The sequence below is a fragment of the Pseudorca crassidens genome, chromosome 6 (assembly GCF_039906515.1).
Source record: "Pseudorca crassidens isolate mPseCra1 chromosome 6, mPseCra1.hap1, whole genome shotgun sequence".
NCBI lineage: Eukaryota > Metazoa > Chordata > Mammalia > Artiodactyla > Delphinidae > Pseudorca > Pseudorca crassidens.
In genome coordinates this window covers 62,408,366-62,425,353 of record NC_090301.1, presented here as the reverse complement: position 1 = coordinate 62,425,353, position 16,988 = coordinate 62,408,366, and the positions used below count along the sequence as shown (strand labels likewise).

The following is a 16,988-nucleotide window of genomic DNA, read 5'->3' as shown; positions in this document are numbered from 1 at the left end:
AATACATATATAGTGTATACCTAGGTTTTTACATTTCTAGGTGGTTTTAGCAAGTTCAGGTGATCATAGCTGTTACAGTGAGAAAACAATAACAGGTTATTAGTTTTTAAAATACGGTGAACTTTTAAAAATACATGTATGTGTTAGAATTTTTTTTAGTGTGTGTTTTAATCAAAAGTTAGCTTAAATTGTGTTCCTTCTTCCAAATTTCTAATGCCTTTTTTGATAAGATTTTTAAAATGACAAATCTTGTACAATGCCCATATTCAGTCTGTTGTACCAGTGTGTCTTCATAGCTACTCAGATAGCAGCTTTCTTAGCTACAAAGCTTTAAGGTTGATGTGGAGAAAAGAAGGACTTTTAAAAATTCCTTTTTGCTAATTTTAGGTTTTGTCCAAATTTTAATGCAGATATCTTTCTTAAATGTGAAATTTACTTTATGTTAGGGATAACAAACTCAAATACCCATAGGTCTTAGGCAAGTAATATAAGGGAGTAAAGGCTGCTGGGACAAGAAACGTAATGATTAATCTCTGTATTAGAGAAGGCAGGGATACTCAGCCTGACCAATTATTGCCACATGCCAGGTGCCATGTCTTTCCATGTTTTCAAAAAGGTCTGGAATCTGGATTTTTTTTTTTTTTTTTGAATCTGGATTTTTATATAGAAGTATCCAAATTTTTAAGTCTTGGCAGCTAATTTAAAAATTTATAAACACTACATGGACCATTTCTGTTCAGGTCCAACAGAACATGTATGAGGACATCAGAATATGACCTGGGCTTTAACTGTTGAAAATGTTAAGATTGAAAAACACTGTTGTTAAACTCATAAACTGGTGAAATGGTTTGCTAAATTATGATATGCCCAGACAGTAGAATACTGTACAACCGTGGATATTCAATAAGAACCCAGTTACATGCAGGAAACATGGATGGATAGAAGTAACACCAAAATGTGAACTTTAATTTCATATAAGTTTTCAACAGTGTATAGGTATTTCAGAACAAGTTTTTGAAAATGCATTGTCGAAAGCATCTTGCATTTGATTCTATTTAAGGTTAAGGTAAATAAGATTCTGTTATGTTAAGATAGCATATATATGATTTCTTTGTTTGCTACTTTGTTTCCAATGCAGTTATTTTCTTTTCCTTTTTAGAGATGCTAACTTTGTTTTTCTCTGACTTTGTTTTTATTCTTCTATCTGATGACTTCCAAAAGAACAACAAAACCAACTCCTCATTTAGATGGGTAAAGATTATTTTAATTTATTTTACAACCTACTTTAAATTAATATTAAAATAAGAAGCTTTTATTTAGTCATCTTTACTTGACTCTTTAGGCATCATGTTGTTTTTGGGCAAGTGATTTCTGGTCAAGAAGTTGTGAGAGAGATAGAAAACCAGAAAACAGATGCAGCTAGCAAACCATTTGCTGAGGTGCGGATACTCAGTTGTGGAGAGCTAATTCCCAAATCTAAAGGTAAAAACAAGTATATATTTCTCTTTCTTAAAATCTGTTTGTTTATTTATTTATTTGGCTGTGTTGCATCTTTGTTGCTGCGTGGGCTTTCTCTAGTTGCAGCTAGCAGGGGCTACTCTTCGTTGGGTTGCGCGGGCCTCTCATTGCGGTGGCTCCTCTTGTTGCGGAACGGGCTCTAGGCGCACAGGCTTCAGTAGTTGTGGCTCACGGGCTCTAGAGCGCAGGCTTAGTAGTTGTGGTGCATAGGCTTAGTTGCTCTGCGGCATGTGGGATCTTCCCGGACCAGGGCTCGAACCTGTGTCTCCTGCATTGGCAGGCAGATTCTTAAGCACTGTGATACCAGGGAAGTCCCTAAAAGCAAGTATATATTTCTGATAACTCTTACGCACACAAAACAAACACACTGTAATTAGTTGACACGATCTTTACGCTAAAGTGAATATAAATATGAAGTTTTTGTGTTTTTAAATGTATTTTTGTGTTTTTCAAATGTGTTTTATCTTACTTCATACTTTGTTCATTTATCATGTAACTGCTTAACTTTCCTTGAATTATTTGCAGTAATTCATCCATCTGCTTCCACTTTATTTTTTGGGCTTTTTAAAAAGTATAGTTGTCTAGGGCTTGCCTGGTGGCGCAGTGGTTGAGGGTCCACCTGCCGATGCAGGGGACATGGGTTCATGCCCCGCTCCGGGAAGATCCCGCATGCCGCGGAGCGGCTGGGCCCGTGAGCCATGGCCACTGAGCCTGCGCGTCCGGAGCCTGTGCTCCGCAACGGGAGAGGCCACAACAGTGAGAGGCCCGCGTACCGCAAAAAAAAAAAAAAAAAAGTGTAGCTGTCTAAATAGCATGGTAAATAAATATTCTTCTAGGGAAAGAGATGGTGTGGGGAGGATGACAGTTGAAGAGATTAACATAGACTAATAAACTTCACGGGAATAAATTATTTCCCCTTCATGCACTGCTTAGATTCAGAAGCATCTGGCATGTTTGAGAGCTTTTTCTGTTACATGTTGCTAACTCATTAAAGTCTTTAATATTCCTTTCAGAATTGCCCTAAGTAGAACATTCTGTTCTCAAATTTTAGGTATACTGATGTGCTCTGTAATATGCACGTTTTATTTTGCTTTTCTTTAGTTCCCCAATCAGGGATTGAACCAGGACCCACAGCAGTGAAAGTGCCGAGTCCTAAACACTGGACCTCCAGGGAATTTCCTGGAGAAGGCTTATTTTTAATTTTCTTTCTCTGCATTCCACTTTGATTCTAATGATTTCACTTTCTTCTCTTTTATGTCAAATATATACCTTCTAAACCATCACAGGAATATTGCTGCAGCTCATACTGGGACTGTTTAACTTCTTGTGTTCAAGAGTCTGGCTATCTATCCTTATTTACAAACAGCAGTTATAATGTATGCCTTGTGTTCGTGATGATTCAGAAAGAATGAAGTGTCGTTGAGTATCTTACCTTTTTTTGAAAAAATAGAAACTAAAAAGCAATCTAAATCTTTGCATATTTTAGACCCTGAATCTTCTGCTATTTAATTCTTCAAAGTGTTGTCAGTACAATTGGAATATTTTGGTTTAAGATATTATTTCTTCCCACATCATCTAGAAAGTATTCATCTTTTATTCTGTACTTAACTGTTTTTTGGCTTTTTTCTTGTGTTTTATCGTCTTCAAGGATCTTGTGTTAGGATCTATTCTCTGCTTATAAAAGTTAAGGATGCTGTGTGGTTTACATATTTAGAAGAGATAATTAAAAAGCTTACATCTTAAACCATAAATGTTATCATAGACTCTAATAAATATGGTGTAAAGATTCTTTTGGTACTAAATGGTCAGTGTATGAATATTTGCTGAAAGGATGAGAAGGTGAATGAATGTCACTCTGTATATTATTATGTTTTTATAATATATTTTCACTTGAAGCAATAAATGCTAATTTTGCCCATGCCATTGTGGCCAGGAAGTTGTGCTGAAAGTTGATGTAGTGTTCGAGTGTGTGTTCCTCAGACTCATGCTAAGGAAGTATATCTTGCCCTTATCAGTTTCATCAGTTGGGGAAGATTTGGCCCTTTGTTACTGTCTGCACAGGAGTTACCGAAAGGCCAGATTTGTTTTGAGTCGTACCTTTCATGCCTGCTCTGTTCTGGATCACACTATAGAAAGAGGAAAAGATCTTTATGTTTGAGGTCACACAGTTTGGCACCTGTTACTCTACAGTCCTTCAGTTACCATTCAGAACATTGGTCAGAATGGATTTTGTCAAGCATCAATAAAATCTTTTTTTTTTTAGGCAGAGCTGAGTCTTCCATCCAATTTATAAGTTTGATGGCCTTCTTACAGTCTTAAATTGGACATAGTCAAAAAGCTTTGTGTAACACAGCGGTGTTCATCATCATCATCATATTTAAAACCTTGTTTGAGAGATACACTCCCCACTTTAAAAATAAATACCGAATCTTTTTTTTTTCTTTTTCTAACTTCCTGAAAGAAAACAAAAAGACTTCTGAAGAAATATGACTGTCTGGGCCCACCTGTAAGTGGTCTTGGTGAGTCTGGGCAATCATCCTGGGCCTTCCCTTTGCTGTTGTGAGATTGGAAATTCTACTTTTTGTGGCTATTTGAATGTGCCTGAGAAGGTTCAGAGTCGAGGGGAAGATCCTTCCAACAGATGCAGAGGAGAACACAGGAGGCTAATCAAAACTGCAACCCTGTAGAGGCTATCAAGGGGCAGAGTGTAGGATAGAACACAGACCACTACCCTGATTAAGGTACTTCCTGGCTTTTCAAGAGTTACCATGATCTCAGATCATGCTGGTCTCTTCAGAGTTTCCTGCAGTTGTTAAAGAGAGGTCTGTCCACCTTTGCTATGCAGCATGAGTTGGGGCTGATGATATATTACAGAGTACATAGAAACACAAGTGCTGAGTTATGGCAGCATGGCAATAAATAAATAGTTATATGAGCAGAAATCTTGTATATATGTGGTAGAAAACAGATTACCTGGCAGTACAGAAAGAAGAGCACAATAGAGGAAGCAGTTGGTGAATCTTGTACTCAGGAGACAGTAGAAAAAATCAGACACTCATTTGTATGGTGACAGGATCCCATTTCAGTGTCTTTATCCTGGAATTAAGAGCCATGGTGATAGCACTTTTAATGGAGAATAGTGGGATGTTAAACTTCGAATCTGTTTAGAGGGGAGACCCAGTATTTTTGAAATGAAAAGAGGTTCATTTGAGGTATAGTTCTCTTCTTTATTTCAAACCTTATTTTGATGATGGCCTTGAAATTTCCTTCAATATAAAGGCTTCACGTGAAATTCATTGGCATAAAATTTACACCTCTCAAAAAACTAGTAAAGCAGCATTTTCTTACCATATGTTTTTACAAGTAAAATGTTCTAGAAGTTTGTTTTTTCACCTTAACAACATACTAGTAAAGTCAGTACCCAGTAGTATTACACCATATCCTACCTCCCCTCCCAACAAAGGTCAGTGAACAGGGTTGGGAATTTCTTTTACATAGTGATTGATAAGCAAACTGCATAATCTAAGTAATCTAAAATAAACTAACCAGAAGTGGCCCAAGAGTTAAAAAGTGTTGTTCTTTTATCTTAAGGATGGCTATATGCTTATAAATGATACTTTGAAATAGATTTTAAGTGGTTAGGCAGGAAGTAGGGTTTTTTGGAGAACGGGGTGACAACAATTGTTGTCAGACTTGGGAGTTTTAAAATTTAGTACATTGATTTTGTTCAACATTTAGAAAGCATAAAAGGATAGTCAGTGAAAAGTCTTTTTTCCGTTTCTGCCGATCAGTTCCCATTCTCAAATTTTGTATACCATTCTACGTGTATGTGAATGTTGATAATATAAATTCCTAGAAATAGAATTAACAGATTATAGGGGTTATGCATTTGTAATGTTGGTAGGCATTGCCACTAGAATATAGGAAAGTTAATTTCCCTATGCCCTTTGCAGAGCCACATAATATCAAACTCTTTAATCTTTGCCAGCCTAATTACAGGGTTGGTTGTTGTTGTTGCTGTTGTTTTTAAAGCTGGTTTAAATGAGCATTTCTCTAAGGTATTTGATGTTATCATCTCCTTAGGAGCCATTTATATTTGTTTTTATATGAGTTGATTGTTAATTGCTTTGCCTCATATTTTTACTCAACTCCAAGCCTCCTTGTATTTCCTTTTGTTTGGAGAAATTGGCCATTTTTTTAAGGGTAGGTCTGCTGGTAACTATCTTAGTTTTCTGAAAATGTTGTTATTTCCTTTTCTTTCATGATGGGTATTTTCACTAGATGTAGAATTCTGGGTTGGCAGTTCTTTCAACACATAAAAAAGTGTTAGGCCACTTCCTCCTGGCCTCTATGGTTTCAAGTGAGAAGTCTGTTGTTCAAATCATTGTTCCCTGTAGGTAATGAGGGAATTTTCTGTCATTATTATTTTAAAAATTTTTTTAATTTCAAATTTTTCTCCTGGGATTCCGATAACATAAATGTTAGATCTTTTGTTTATTGTTCTACAGGTCTCCGAGGCTCTGTTCATTTTTTTTTTTTTTTTTTTTTTGGTAAATTCTGTTCATTTTTTGTTTGTTTTTTTAATTTTCTCTGATGTTCTGGTTGGGTGGTTTCTATTGGTCTGTCTCTGGTTCGCCAACAGTTTCCCTGTCATCCCCACTCTGATATTGAGCACATTTTATTTCAGTTATTGTATCATTGTATTTTTCAGTTCTAAAATTCCTTTTGATACTTTATATCTTCTTTTCTCCTGAGATTTTTAAACTCTTTTCATTTGTTTAAAGAACATTAATAATTGCTTGGGGAAGCATTTTTAAGATGGCTTTTTAAAAATCCTTGTTAATTCCAACATGTGAGTCTTCTGGGTGTTGATGTCTTTTGATTGTTTTTTCTTTCTTAAGTTGTGATTTTCCTTGAAAATGGTTCTTGAAATTATTAGTGATATATTTTTTTAATTTTGTCCTGGAAATTTGGGGTATTGTATGTTATGAAACTCTGGATTCTGTTTATGTTTTCTATTTTTAGCAGGCAGTCACCTTATATAGGTTTAGCATTTAGGTCCTGGCCTCCTTTTGTAGATTGTGGTTTCAATGATAATTCAATTTCCAGAGCCCTTGCAGTACTATTCTGGTTTCATTTGTATGCTACTGAAAAACCGGATGCTATTCAACACTGTAGTTTAATTCTCAAACCTTTTGCCATATTAGTTCTGGTCAGTTTAACTTGGGGGTCTCCTCCCCAGGACTTCATCTGTAAATTTAAAGAATCTTTTTCTCTAGCTTCCTTCTCTGAAATCTGTGCCACCTGCTGGTGCAGTGAGGGGAGCTGAAGCCCAGGCTTCCCACTTTGTCTCTACTGACATCACTCTGGCAAGGGAAGGGGAACACTGCTTGAAGGGGAGGGTACCGGAAATCCAAATTCTCTACTTTGTCTCTGCTGATAGAGCCAAGAGGGAGTTGGTGAACTTTTTTTTTTTTAATTTTCCCCCTTAGTATTTGCTTACAGTAAAGCAGGTATTGGTGACAACTTTTTTGTCCTGCTAAACCATCTTTTTTCTATTTCTCTGTCTGGAGAGAGCAGGCCTTTCTTGGTGCTTTTACAAACCTGTGTCCGTTGGCATTTCTGAGTTGCAGGCTTCTTCAGCGTGATGTCTAAGGTATATGGGAGACAGATTGAAAACCACCATGTCACCTTCAAATCCAGAGATCCCTGGCCACTCTGCCTTCTTTCTACCTTTCAGAGTCTTCTTATGTTTGTTTCTTTTTGTATTATGTCTAGGATTTCTACTTACACTTAGCAGGAGGATAGGAAGAGATGAATCTATTCCATCTTCACAATTTCTCCATTCCTTTCTTCATACTTCTAAAGTGTTGTAAAATAAATCTTCCCTTTTATATCCAGAATCTACTCATCCTTAAATTACACCTATAAAGGAGTTTGTTCAGTGCTTACTAGCACATTGTAAGCACTCTACAGATACTACTCCACACTACTTTTTCCTGCCCCTATTTCAAATCCTAACATAGTCAGTTCTGCTGTACTGCTTGTTTTGAAAGCATGCATTTATTCCATTCAGTTGATACATTAGAAGACAATTTGAACATAACATCAGTTTCACCTTTGCCTATGCATGCTCTTGTCTACAAGAAATACTGAGTGCAGAAAACCATACGCAGTTGAACAGCTTTACAGGAATACACAAAAATTACACATACCCAGGGGAGTTCCCTGGTGGCCTGGTGTTAGGATTTGGCACTTTCACTGCCCCATGGCCCAGGTTCATTCCCTGGTTGGGGAACTGAGATCCTGCAAGCTGTACAACACGGCCCCCCCCCCAAAAAAAAATTTACACATACACACACCTCACACATCTACTAAGCTACCTCAGTTCATCACGTGTGTTATGAGCCACGCCTAAGTACAGTTTGTACTAAAACTTTCCATCTAATTTCATATCACCCCCCTTGCACTAACTTTACAGTAACTCACAAGCTATAGCCCTACTGACATTCACTTCCACAAACAAACCCATGATTTTCTCAAAGTGCTGTATTTAATTGTCGTATTTATGTATTTCTTAACTATTTAACATGTGTGAAAGCTCTGTTGCTATTTCTTTTTTTTTTTTTTGCGGTACACGGATCTCTCACTGTTGTGGCCTCTACCGTTGCGGAGCACAGACTCCAGACGCGCAGGCCCAGCGGCCATGGCTCACGGCCCAGCCGCTCCATGGCATGTGGGATCTTCCCGGACCGGGACACGAACCCATGTCCCCTGCATCGGCAGGCGGACTCTCAACCACTGCGCCACCAGGGAAGCCCTCTGTTGCTATTTTTATTAGTTTCCTATCTTTTTTTTTTAATGTGTCACTGATGAAGTTTTTGAGTTTTGTGCCCCTAACCCCATTTTTCCTATAAGCCATGTGGTTTTTATTGTACAGTTTTTCATGGCACAGTGATTTATAGAAATGCATATGTTGGGGGACTTCCCTGGCGGTCCAGTGGTTAAGACTTGCACTTCCAGTGCAGGGGGCGTGGGTTCGATCCTTGGTTGGGGAACTAAGATCCCACATGCCACGCAGCAGGGCCAAAAAATTAAAAAAAAAAAAAGAAATGCATATGCTGTCTAACAGCAGAACTGACTGTGCTTCTCCAAACCTTTTCTACTTTACTCTTGTCCTTATTGATCATATTCACTAATAAATCCATATACAATTTACAGTCAGAGTTTCTAGAAAATTTATTACAACTCAATGTATGTTTTCAGATGCTGTTTGCTGTTAAATTCACACTTGTTGGTCTTATTTTCCAAATAGACAGTAAATTCTGTGAAGGCAGAAGTTTGCTATGGAACTTCCCCATTTATACTCTACAGTTCTTTCTCTCCATGTCCTGGCATCATGTTAAATATATATCTATGTACTATTCACTTAAACATACTTGTTGATCTGAGAAGGATAAAATTTCAGATTCCCGATGTGCCTAAGTCATATTTTTAAATTTAGGTTAACACAAATTTTGACACTCAAGCTACATTCTGTTAGAACTATTATTGATATTGGCATGTCTCTATTTTTTTCTTCTTACTCTTCTGTTTTTAACTGCTCTTTCTCAGTCGTTTTATCTTTTTTTTCTGAGCAGATTCATAGGAAAAGGGGACATAAATTAAATTTCACTAAAAAATAATGTTGAGAAACATGAAAAGAGGGAGCCTTTCAACCTTAGAGCTTTCTAGGTTCTATTCCAAGGCATCCTCCCTAAAAACACAGTTTATTTTCCTTTTTTCAAAAATTAATTAGTTAATTTTTTTTGCGGTACGCGGGCCTCTCACCGTTATGGCCTCTCCCGTCGCAGAGCACAGGCTCTGGACGCGCAGGCTCAGTGGCCATGGCTTACAGGCCCAGCCACTCCGTGGCATGTGGGATCTTCCCGGACCAGGGCACGAACCCGTGTCCCCTGCATCGGCAGGTGGACTCTCAACCACTGCGCCACCAGGGAAGCCCCTATTTTCCTTTCATAGTTCATATCGTCTAATACTTGGGCAGATTATATTACCCTAAAAATAGTTATAAATCTTTTTTATGATCTTCTATATTGTTGTGATATTTTGCTTCGCTCAAATGCTTACATGAAAAGTGAAGTGAAAACTAAATAATGGTTATTTGAAATATATTTAATACATTAGGTGGGGAGAATGGGCTTGCTTTTTTTTTTTTTTTTTTTTTGGGTAAAGTTAGATTGTTTATTTGAGATTTTTCTTGTTTCTTGAGGTAGGATTGTATTGCTATAAACTTCCCTCTTAGAACTGCTTTTGCTGCGTCGCATAGGCTTTGGATCATCCTGTTCTCGTCATTTGTCTCTAGGTATTTTTTGATTTCCACTTTGATTTCTTAAGTGATCTCTTGGTTATTTAGTAACATATTGTTTAGCCTCCACATGTTTGTGTTTTTTACATTTTTTCCCCTGTAATTTATTTCTAATCTCATAGAGTTGTGGTCGGAAAAGATGTTTGATATGATTTCAGTTTTCTTAAATTTACTGAGGCTTGATTTGTGACCCAAGATGTGATCTATACTGGAGAATGTTCCATGCGCATTTGAGAAGAAAGTGTAATCTGCTATTTTTGGATGGAATGTCCTATAAATATCAATTAAATCTATCTGGTCTATTGTGTCATTTAAAGCTTGTGCTTCTTATTAACTTTCTGTCTGGATGATCTGTCCATTGGTGTAAGTGAGGTGTTAAAGTCCCCCACTATTATTGTGTCACTCTCAGTTTCCTCTTTTATAGCTGTTAGCATTTGCCTTATGGATTGAGGTGCTCCTGTGTTGGTGTATATATATTTATAATTATTATATCTTTTTCTTGGATTGATCCCTTGATCATTTTGTAGTGTCCTTCTTTATCTCTTAAAACGTTATTTTAAGGTCTGTTTTATCTGTCATGAGTATTACTACTCCAGCTTTCTTCTGATTTCTATTTGCATGGAATATCATTTTCCATCCCCTCACTTTCAGTCTGTATGAGTCCCTGGGTCTGAAGTGGGTCTTTTTTTTTTTCCTGTGTTGTACAATATATCCTTGTATCTTATTTATTATTATTTTTTTATACAGCGCATTCTTATTAGTCATCAATTTTATACACATCAGTGTATACATGTCAATCCCAATCGCCCAATTCATCACACCACCACCACCACCACCCCGCAGCTTTCTGCCCTTGGTGTCCATATGTTTACTCTCTACATCTGTGTCTCAATTTCTGCCCTGCAGACCAGTTCATCTTTACCATTTTTCTAGGTTCCATATATATGCGTTAATATACGATATTTGTTTTTCTCTTTCTGACTTATTTCACTCTGTATGACAGTCTCTAGATCCATCCACGCCTCAACAAATGACCCAATTTCATTCCTTTTCATGGCTGAGTAATATTCCATTGTATATATGTACCACAACTTCTTTATCCATTTGTCTGTCGATGGGCATTTAGGTTGCTTCCATGACCTGACTATTGTAAATAGTGCTGCAATGAATATTGGGGCGCATGTGTCTTTTTGAATTGTGGTTTTCTCTTGAGTATATGCCCAGTAGCGGTCTTGCTGGATCATATGGTAATTCTATTTTTAGTTAGGTTTTTTTTTTTTTTTTTTGCGGTACATGGGCCTCTCACTGTTGTGGCCTCTCCCGTTCTGGAGCACAGGCTCCGGACGCGCAGGCTCAGTGGCCATGGCTCACGGGCCCAGCCGCTCCGCAGCATGTGGGATCTTCCCGGACCGGGGCACGAGCCCATGTCCCCTGCATCGGCAGGTGGACTCTCAACGACTGTGCACCAGGGAAGCCCTATTTTTAGTTTTTTAAGGAACCTCCGTACTGTTCTCCATAGTGGCTGTGTCAGTTTACATTCCCACCAGCAGTGCAAGAGGGTTCCCTTTCTCCACACCCTCTCCAGCATTTGATTGTAGATTTTCTGATGAAGCCCATTCTAACTGGTGTAAGGTGATACCTCATTGTAGTTTTGGTTTGCATTTCTCTAATTAAATTAGTGATGTTGAGCAGCTTTTCATGTGCTTCTTGGCCATCTGTATGTCTTTTTCGGAGAAATGTCTATTTAGGTCTTCTGACCCTTTTTGGATTGGGTTGTTTGTTTTTTTAATATTGAGCTGCATGGGCTGTTTATGTATTTTAGAGATTAATCCTTTGTCTGTTGATTCGTTTGCAAATATTTTCTCCCATTCTGAGGGTTGTCTTTTTGTCTTGTTTATGGTTTCCTTTGCTGTGCAAAAGCTTTTAAGTTTCATTAGGTCCCATTTGTTTACTTTTGTTTTTATGTCCATTACTCTAGGAGGTGGATCAAAAAAGATCTTGCTGTGATTTGTGTCAAAGAGTGTTCTTCCTATGTTTTCCTCTAAGAATTTTATAGTGTCCGGTCTTACATTTAGGTCTTTAATCCATTTGGAGCTTATTTTTGTGTATGGTGTTAGAGAGTGTTCTAATTTCATTCTTTTACATGTAGCTGTCCAGTTTTCCCAGCACCACTTGTTGAAGAGACTGTCATTTCTCCATTGTATATCCTTACCTCCTTTGTCATAGATTAGTTGACCATAGGTGCGTGGGTTTATCGCTGGGCTTTCCCTCTTGTTCCATTGATGTATGTTTCTGTTTTTGTGCCAGTACCATACTGTCTTGATTACTGTAGCTTTGTAGTATAGTCTCAAGTCAGGGAGTCTGAGTCCTCCAGCTCCGTTTTTTTCCCTCAAGACTGCTTTGGCTATTCAGGGTCTTTTGTGTCTCCATACAAATTTTAAGATTTTTTGTTATAGTTCCGTAAAAAATGCCATTGGTAATTTGATAGGGATTGCATTGAATCTGTAGATTGCTTTGGGTAGTAGAGTCATTTTCACAATATTGCTTCTTCCAATCCAAGAATATGGTATATCTCTCCATCTGTTGGTATCATCTTTAATTTCTTTCCTCAGTGTCTTACAGTTTTCTGCATACAGGTCTTTTGTCTCCCTAGGTAGGTTTATTCCTAGGTATTTTATTCTTTTTGTTGCAGTGGTAAATGGGAGTGTTTCCTTAATTTCTCTTTCAGATTTTTCATCATTAGTGTATAGGAATGAAAGATTTCTGTGCATTAATTTTGTATCCTGCAGCTTTACCAAATTCATTGATTAGCTCTAGTTGTTTTCTGGTGGCATCTTTAGGATTCTCTGTGTATAGTATCATGTCACCTGCAAACAGTGACAGTTTTACTTCTTCTTTTCCAATTTGTATTCCTTTTATTTCTTTTTTGTCTCTGATTGCCGTGGCCAGGACTTCCAAAAACTATGTTGAATAATAGCAGTGAGAGTGGACATCCTTGTCTTGTTCCTGATCTTAGAGGAAATGCTTTCAGTTTTTCACCATTGAGAATGATGTTTGCTGTGGGTTTGTCGTATATGGCCTTTATTATGTTGAGGTAGGTTCCCTCTATGCCCACTTTTTGGAGTGTTTTTATTATAAATGGGTGTTGAATTTTGTCAAAAGCTTTTTCTGCATCTATTGAGATGATCATATGGTTTTTATTCTTCAATTTGTTAATATGTTGTATTAGATTGATTGATTTGCATATATTGAAGAATCCTTGCATCCCTGGGATAAATCCCACTTGATCATGGTGTATGATCCTTTTAATGTGCTGTTGAATTCTGTTTGCTAGGATTTTGTTGAGGAATTTTGCATCTATATTCATCAGTGATATTGGTCTGTAATTTTCTTTTTTTGTACTATTTTTGTCTGGTTTTGGTATCAGGGTGATGGTGGCCTTATAGAATGAGTTTGGAAGTGTTCCTTCCTCTGCAATTTTTTGGAAGAGTTTGAGAAAGATGGGTGTTAGCTCTTCTCTAAATGTTCGATAGAATTCACCTGTGAAGCCATCTGGTCCTGGACTTTTGTTTGTTGGAAGATTTTTAATCACAGTTTCAATTTCATTACTTGTGATTGGTCTGTTCATATTTTCTGTTTCTTCCTGGTTCAGTCTTAGAAGGTTATACCTTTCTAAGAATTTGTCCATTTCTTCCAGGTTGTCCATTTTATTGGCATAGAGTTGCTTGTAGTAGTCTTTTAGGATGCTTTGTATTTCTGCAGTGTCTGTTGTAACTTCTCCTTTTTCATTTCTAGTTTTATTGATTTGAGTCCTCTCCTGCTTTTTCTTGATGAGTCTGGCTAATGGTTTATCAATTTTGTTTATCTTCTCAAAGTACCAGCTTTTAGTTTTATTGATCTTTGCTATGGTTTTCTTTGTCTCTATTTCAATTATTTCTGCTCTGATCTTAATGATTTCTTTGCTTCTGCTAACTTTGGGTTTTGTTTGTTCTTCTTTCTCTAGTTCCTTTAGGAGTAAGGTTAGATTATTTATTTGAGATTTTTCTTGTTTCTTGAGGTAGGCTTGTATAGCTATAAACTTCCCTCTTAGAACTGCTTTTGCTGCAGCCCATAGGTCTTGGATCGTCATGTTTTCATTGTCATTTGTTTCTAGGTATTTTTTGATTTCTTCAGTGATCTCTTGGTTATTTAGTAACGTAGTGTTTAGCCTCCATGTGTTTGTGCTTTTTATGTTTTTTCCCCTGTAATTCATTTCTAATCTCATAGCATTGTGGTCGGAAAAGATGCTTGATATGATTTCAATTTTCTTAAATTTACTGAGGCTTGATTTGTGACCCAAGATCGATCCTGGAGAATGTTCCGTGCACACTTGAGAAGAAAGTGTAATCTGCTGTTTTTGGATAGAATGTCCTATAAATATCAATTAAACCTGTTTGGTCTATTGTGTCTTTTAAAGCTTGTGTTTCCTTATTAATTTTCTGTTTGGATAATCTGTGCATTGGTGTGAGGTGTTAAAGTCCCCCACTATTATTGTGTCACTGTTGATTTCCTCCTTTACAGCTGTTAGCGGTTGCCTTATATATTGAGGTGTTCCTATGTTGGGTGCATATATATTTATAATTGTTATATATTCTTCTTGGATTGATCCCTTGATCGTTATGTAGTGTCCTTCCTTGTCTCTTGTAACTTTCTTTATTTTAAAGTCTATTTTATCTGATATGAGTATTGCTACTCCAGCTTCCTTCTGATTTCCATTTGCATGGAATATCTTTTTCCATCCCCTCACTTTCAGTCTGTATGTGTCTGTAGGTCTGAAATGGGTCTCTTGTAGACAGCATATATATGAGTCTTGTTTTTGTATCCATTCAGCAAACCTGTGTCTTTTGTTTGGAGCATTTAATCCATTCACGTTTAAGGTAATTATCCATATGTATGTTCCTACGACCATTTTCTTAATTGTTTTGGGTTTGTTTTTGTAGGTCCTTTTCTTCTCTTGTGTTTCCCACTTAGAGAAGTTCCTTTGGCATTTGTTGTAGAGCTGGTTTGGTGGTACTGAATTCTCTTAGCTTTTGCTTGTCTGTAAAGCTTTTGATTTCTCCATCGAATCTGAGTGAGATCCTTACCAGGTAGAGTTATCTTTGTTGTAGGTTCTTCCCTTTCATCACTTTAAGTATATCATGCCACTCCCTTCTGGCTTGTAGAGTTTCTGCTGAGAAATCAGCTGTTAACCTTATGGCACTTTCCTTGTGTGTTATTTGTCATTTTTCCCTTGCTGCTTTCAATAATTTTTCTGTGTCTTTAATTTTTGCCGATTTAATTACTGTGTGTCTCAGCGTGTTTCTCCTTGAGTTTATTCTGTATGGGACTCACTGCGCTTCCTGGACTTGGGTGGCTATTTCCTTTCCCATGTTAGGGAAGTTTTCGACTGTAATCTTTTCACATATTTTGTCTGGTCCTTTCTCTCTCTCTTCTCCTTCTGGGACCCCTGTAATGCGAATGTTGGTGTGTTTAATGTTGTCCCAGAGGTCTCTTAGGCTGTCTTCATTTCTTTTCATTCTTTTTTCTTTATTCTGTTCCGTGGCAGTGAATTCCATCATTGTGTCTTCTAGGTCACCTATCCATTCTTCTGCCTCATTTATTCTGCTGTTGATTCTTTCTAGTGTATTTTTCATTTCAGTTATTGTATTGTTCATCTCTGTTTGTTTGTTCTTTAATTCTTCTAGGTGTTTGTTCTTTAATTCTTCTAGGTCTTTGTTAAACATTTCTTGCATCTTCTCGATCTTTGCTTCCATTCTTTTTCCAAGGTCCCAGATCATCTTCACTGTCATTATTCTGAATTCTTTTTCTGGAATTTTGCCTATCTCCATTTAGTTGTTTTTCTGCGGTTTTATCTTGTTCCTTCATCTGGTACATAGTCCTCTGCCTTTTCATTTTGTCTGTCTTTCTGTGAATGTGGTTTTCGTTGCACAGGCTGCAGAACTCTGTAGTTCTTCTTGCTTCTTGGGCTTGCCTTTTAACGAAACCAACTTCAGTGTATTTCTCAGGAAAGAATCACAATGCAAAATAAATATAAATTGGAGCTGGTGAATAAAGCTTTGTTAATCATGGGGAAGAGCATTACTATGTTTTGTCAAGTAATTTTAACAGCTGTATTCTGTGCTTATGTGGAATATTTTTATTTTGTCTCCATATTATATGGCCTCAGATATTTGTATTTAGAGTTACTCATATGCATTATGAATTTATTTTCTTCCTTAGGTTTCTTTAAGTTTGATTCTCCCCCCTCAGGTTTTTAGTGTATGCAGGTAGGTTTTTCAGTTTGCATACCCATACTGCCTCACCATCAACAGTGGTTTTGGTATCAGATAAACAATTGGACTCATGAGACAAGATAGGCTTCACTCAGCACTAAGCTTATTTATCATTAAGAAAGGATATAGGACAGGAAACAGCACAGCTTGAACAGCAGCGTCATATTAGAGATGTCATGAGTTCTAGGCAGAACTTGCATATATCCTAGGCATCTCAGCTTAATAGGTTCGTGGTCCTGAGGAGCATGACTGGGTGACGAACACTACCTAATAAGTTCATTGAAGCTATTACCTCTTGAGTTCCTTCAGCTTTTATACCTTGTTCCCATTCTCCAGTGCAGCAGCATCTCTTCGGTATCAGAGAAATAATCTTAACAGTGAACCACAGACCCTTGGGCAAGTACACAGTAACTCCAGCCAGATTCTCATTTATCTCTGTAACTCAGTACACTCCTATAAATTCTGAGTTAAAAGAGGGACTTCCCTGGTGATGCAGTGGTTAGGAATCCTCCTGCCAATGCAGGGGAGGGACACTGGCTCGATCCCTGGTCCGGGAAGATCCCACACGCTGTGGAGCTTAGAACTAAGCCCGTGTGCCACAACTACTGATCCTGTGTGCCACAACTGCTGAAGCCTGCACGCCTAGAGCCTGTGCTCCACAACAAGAGAAGCCACCACAATGAGAAGCCTGTGCACCACAATGAAGAGTTAGCCCCCACTCACCACAACTAGAGAAGGCCCCAATGCAGTCATAAATAAGTAAATACGTTTCAGGAATAATTTGGCCAAGTGCC

General features: G+C 37.6%; 1 protein-coding gene across 5 annotated transcripts in view; it reads left to right on the top strand.

Moving 5' to 3' along the window:
* PPIG (peptidylprolyl isomerase G) overlaps positions 1 to 16,988 on the top strand; it is a 41,138-nt gene that overhangs the window by 15,503 nt on the left and 8,647 nt on the right. For all 5 annotated transcript variants that reach the window (XM_067741613.1, XM_067741616.1, XM_067741617.1 and 2 more), the window contains exons 8-9: positions 1,222 to 1,251; positions 1,343 to 1,482. In XM_067741613.1, coding sequence (XP_067597714.1) covers positions 1,222 to 1,251; positions 1,343 to 1,482 — 170 coding nt within the window. The remainder of the gene's footprint in view (positions 1 to 1,221; positions 1,252 to 1,342; positions 1,483 to 16,988) is intronic.